This window comes from Mirounga leonina, unplaced genomic scaffold, assembly GCF_011800145.1.
Source record: "Mirounga leonina isolate KUSES-001 unplaced genomic scaffold, KU_Mleo_1.0 Mir_178, whole genome shotgun sequence".
Classification (NCBI taxonomy): Eukaryota; Metazoa; Chordata; class Mammalia; order Carnivora; family Phocidae; genus Mirounga; species Mirounga leonina.
This window is the reverse complement of record NW_023270464.1, coordinates 26,136,650-26,140,388: the sequence shown is the minus strand read 5'-3', so window position 1 is coordinate 26,140,388 and position 3,739 is coordinate 26,136,650. Positions and strand designations below refer to the sequence as shown.

Here is a 3,739-nt window from a genome sequence, read left to right as displayed (position 1 = left end):
GTGTTCTATAATAAGCATCGTAGGAACCCAGCCACAAAGGGGAACACACTAAAACAGTCCACACATCCCATAAGCACTATTATTATCATCTTCATCATAATAATTATTGTTCTTTTTTTTTTTCCTACTTTAAGAAAATGGAAAACTTGTGGGGTTTTCTTCTTTTGGAAGCTTCCTATGAAGTACAGTGTAAAACCTATCATTACTAGAATGTCGCCGTTCCTATTATTTATAGAGCATGCATTTCGGGTGGTTTCGGGGGTTTCCCAGGCTACAGTACTCTTGATGCAGGTATCCTGGCAAGTTCCTTTGTTTGAAAATTTAAATTTAAAAAAAAAAACAAAACGAGCGGATACTACAGCTTTCCAAGCTCCTCCGGGATCTCAGAGTGTGAGCAGGGGTGGGGGAGGAGACGGTGGGGCGCGGGACCGCGGGGGGGGGGGGGGGGCCGAGGCTGGAGCGGAGGGGAGGGGGCCTCCCTGGCCCCGCGGGCTGCGCGCAGGCGCGCGCTGCCTTCAGGAAAAGATGCGGATGGCCTGAGTGACCGCGGTGTGGCAGACCGGGCACTCGGGCTCGCTCTTCTCGCAGATGCGGTTGGCGCACTCCATGCAGAAGAGGTTGTGGCCGCAGGGCACGAGCGCGGCGATCACTTCGCTCTCGAAGCACACGGAGCAGTCGCGGCTGCCCTTCCGCCGCAAGCCCGACGACGACGACGAGGAGCTGGACGAGGAGCTGGACGACGACGAGGAGCCGGAGGTGTCGGACGGCTGCAGGCCCGGCAGCTGCGCCCCCAGCCCGTTGGCGTAGGCGGCGTAGGCCAGGCCGCCTCCGCCCGGGTCGCTGCGCACCCGGCGAGCCAGGTGGTGCTCGCCCGCCCCCGGCGCCATGTGCAAGGGCGGGGACAGGCGCGGGCAGCTCGCGCCCGGGTGCAGCCGGCGGTGCCCCAGCAGCCCCAGGTTGGCACTGGAGGGCGCGCCGGCGCCGGGGAAGGCCACCGAGGACGACGAGGCGGACGAAGACGCGGAGGACGAGCAGGAAGACGACACGGGCGCTGCGGGTCCGCCTCCGGGGGGGCGCTCGAACTGAGCCCAGAGCAGCGGCGCCCCAGGCGGCGGAGCGGGAGCCGGGTCGAAGGTGGGCTGCAGCTCGGGACAGCCGTCGGGGGAAGGCGCGGAAGCTTCCCCCGCCGCGTAGGTGTATCCGTTGCCGTTGTTGTTGTTGTTTCCGTTGTGGGCAAAGCTGAGCGCGGGGCTGGGGGGGCTGTAGTCCGCCAGGCGCGGGGTGGCGGCTGTGCTGCCGCTGGTCCCCCCGCCGAAGTAAGAGTCCGTGGAGGCGCTGCCAAGCGAGCTGGAGCTGTCGTTGCGGTAGCTAGAGAAGGGCTTGCGGCCGGGGGTGGGCGTGATGCTGGGGGTGGGCTTGCTCCAGAGGCTGCCCGGGCCGGACCCGCCGGACCCGTGATGCAGCTCAAAGCCCACGTCCGTGCCGTTGGCGTGGAAGTCGTTCTCATCCGTGAGCTCGATGATGCCGCCGGTGCGCAGGGCGATGTGCGCCTCGATCTCTTCGCGAGCTCGGTCCACGTTCTCGGGCATGCCGGTCACCTCGAACACCGGCTCCTTGTCGCGGCTGGGCGTCACGATGTACGTGTGCGTCTGTTGTTGGATGCGCTTGATCGTGGCGCCCTTGGGCCCCACCACGAGCCCCACCACGCGATAGGGCACCCGCACCTGGATGGTGGTCTGTCCGGGCAGGTTGGGCGGCCCGGGCACTGCGCCGTTGAGCGCCGTGTTCTTATTCCGCGAGGCGCGGATCATGGAGAAGTGCTCCGCGGCAGAGATGATCTCCCTCCGAGCCATGGCCACATCCTCCTTCCTGCCCGTCACAACAAAGACAGGCTCCTCCCCGCGAACCGGGGTCTTGATGTAAGTATTGGTCTTCGCCCGCAGCGCTTTAATTTTACAACCTGGGAGCCAGGGTGCAGGGGAGGGAGTGGGAGAGAGAGACAGACACGCCCATTATCCCGGGGTAACCGCGGAGACCTGGGACCGCCCGCGTCCAGGGCTGCGGGACGGCAGGACACGCTTTGGGCGGAAAGGGGGCGGCTCCCTCACTGACCCTGGGCCACGCCACGGGCTGGGAAGCGGGTTCCACCCGCGAGGCGCTCGAGGAACAGCCCATTGGCTGCCCAGCCCTCCCCCAGTGACTGCAGTCGTCCCGAGCAAACCCGAGAATCCCAGAAAAAGTCAGCCGGGGAGATGCCGCTAGGATCCAGCGGGGCGCGCCGTCCGCCCTGAAGACGCGGCGAAGGGGTTCAGGGAAGAGGGCCGGAGCCGCGATCCCCCCAGAACTGGGGGACTGAGGGGAAGGGGGGGCAGTCCCGGGACCCATTGTTCCTCCTCTGGGCTCCATTCCGCTTTGCAGAAATCCAGAATCCTCCTCCCATCCGATGCTCACTCCTCCTCCTCCCCCTCCCAAAGGACCGATCAAAGGCCCCCTCCCCCAAGCATCTTATATTTAAATCCTATTTCCCGGGGTGGGCTGGGTGGGGGGCGCTAGGGGAGAAGGCAGTGGTTTTAGCAGGATAAAGTGCATCCCGCCGTGGCAGCGGCGCGGCTCCGGGAGACAGCCTGCCTGCACTTTCTTTGTCTGGGGCGCCGGCCCCTCGCGCGGCTCTTCCTCTCTCCTTAAGGCTCGCGGGCGCCGCGGATCCCGAACCCTCTCGCGCCCTCCCCGCGGGGCGGTGGTCCGAGACCCTCTCCCCTCCAGTTCCCCATCTCCGCCGGACCCACCTTGCCGCCCCACGATCTCGGCGACGTGCTCGGAGCTGGGCACCGGCACGCACTCGGTCATGTTCACGCTCTTCTTGCGCGGCTCACTGTCGTACAGAGAGGCGCCCTCGTCACTGTCCAGCCCCAGCAGGGAGAGCTGATCGAGCGCGAGCTGCAGGGCTCTTTGGTCATCCAGGGTCTCTCCCCCGCCGCCGCCGCCGCCGCCGCCGCCGCCTCCCCCTCCGCCGCCGCTGCCGTTGCGCTCCAGGTCTGCAAACAGGGAGCTGGGCATCGCTCGGCCGTGCGCGCCGCGCCCCCGCCGGCCCTCGGCTCGGCGGCCAGAAGCTGCGGCCACAAAGGCAGCCGGGAAGCGAGTGGTCAGGGGCGGGGAGGCCGGCCGGCTGCAGCGGGCTCCGCTGCTCCTTTCTCGGCGCCGGGAGGAGTGGGTCGCTCGGCGCGGTCCGCGCCGGGCAGTGGCTGCAGGAGCCCCCGCCTGGGTCCCCACCCCAGATCTGCCGCCGGGTGGGGTGGGGGCAGAGCTCGAGCGGCAGGCGCGCGTGCCCCCCGAGTGCCCGGCTGGCTGGCCACAATGCCGAGCGAGAAGCGAGCAGGCGAGCGACAGCAGCGTTTCTTTAAGGAGCCCCTCCCCGGCTCCTCCACTCCCTCCCGCCCGCCCGCCCGCCCGCCCTCACTCAGCGCTTTTTCCTCCTCTCCTCCCCGCCTCTTGACTGAGCCTCTGCAGCCAGACGGCTCCGGAGGGGGACGAGGGAGGCGCAACGTCACCGGCGGGAGCTGACACTACAATGCCACTGACACTATCGCTGGGGGAGGCGATTGGCGCGCGCCGGGCCGGGGGCGGGCGGAGGCCGCGGTCAGGGCGCGCCGAGAGCGAGCGCCCCCCACCCCCGCGCCCGCCGCAGCCCGCCCCGTCCTCCTCGCGCCGCGCCCCTCCCCCGCCGCCGCTAACGCCTCTC

The 3,739-nt window shown here is 67.6% G+C and overlaps 1 protein-coding gene across 1 annotated transcript; it reads right to left on the bottom strand.

Moving 5' to 3' along the window:
* Positions 1–440: 440 nt before the first annotated feature.
* Positions 441–3,474, bottom strand: MEX3B (mex-3 RNA binding family member B). The gene is made up of 2 exons (XM_035024260.1): positions 2,787–3,474; positions 441–1,960 (listed from the first exon to the last, which is right to left on the bottom strand). Exons 1-2 carry the CDS (start codon positions 3,055–3,057, stop codon positions 516–518), a joined length of 1,716 nt encoding a protein of 571 aa, XP_034880151.1. The 5' UTR covers positions 3,058–3,474; the 3' UTR covers positions 441–515.
* Positions 3,475–3,739: the final 265 nt, after the last annotated feature.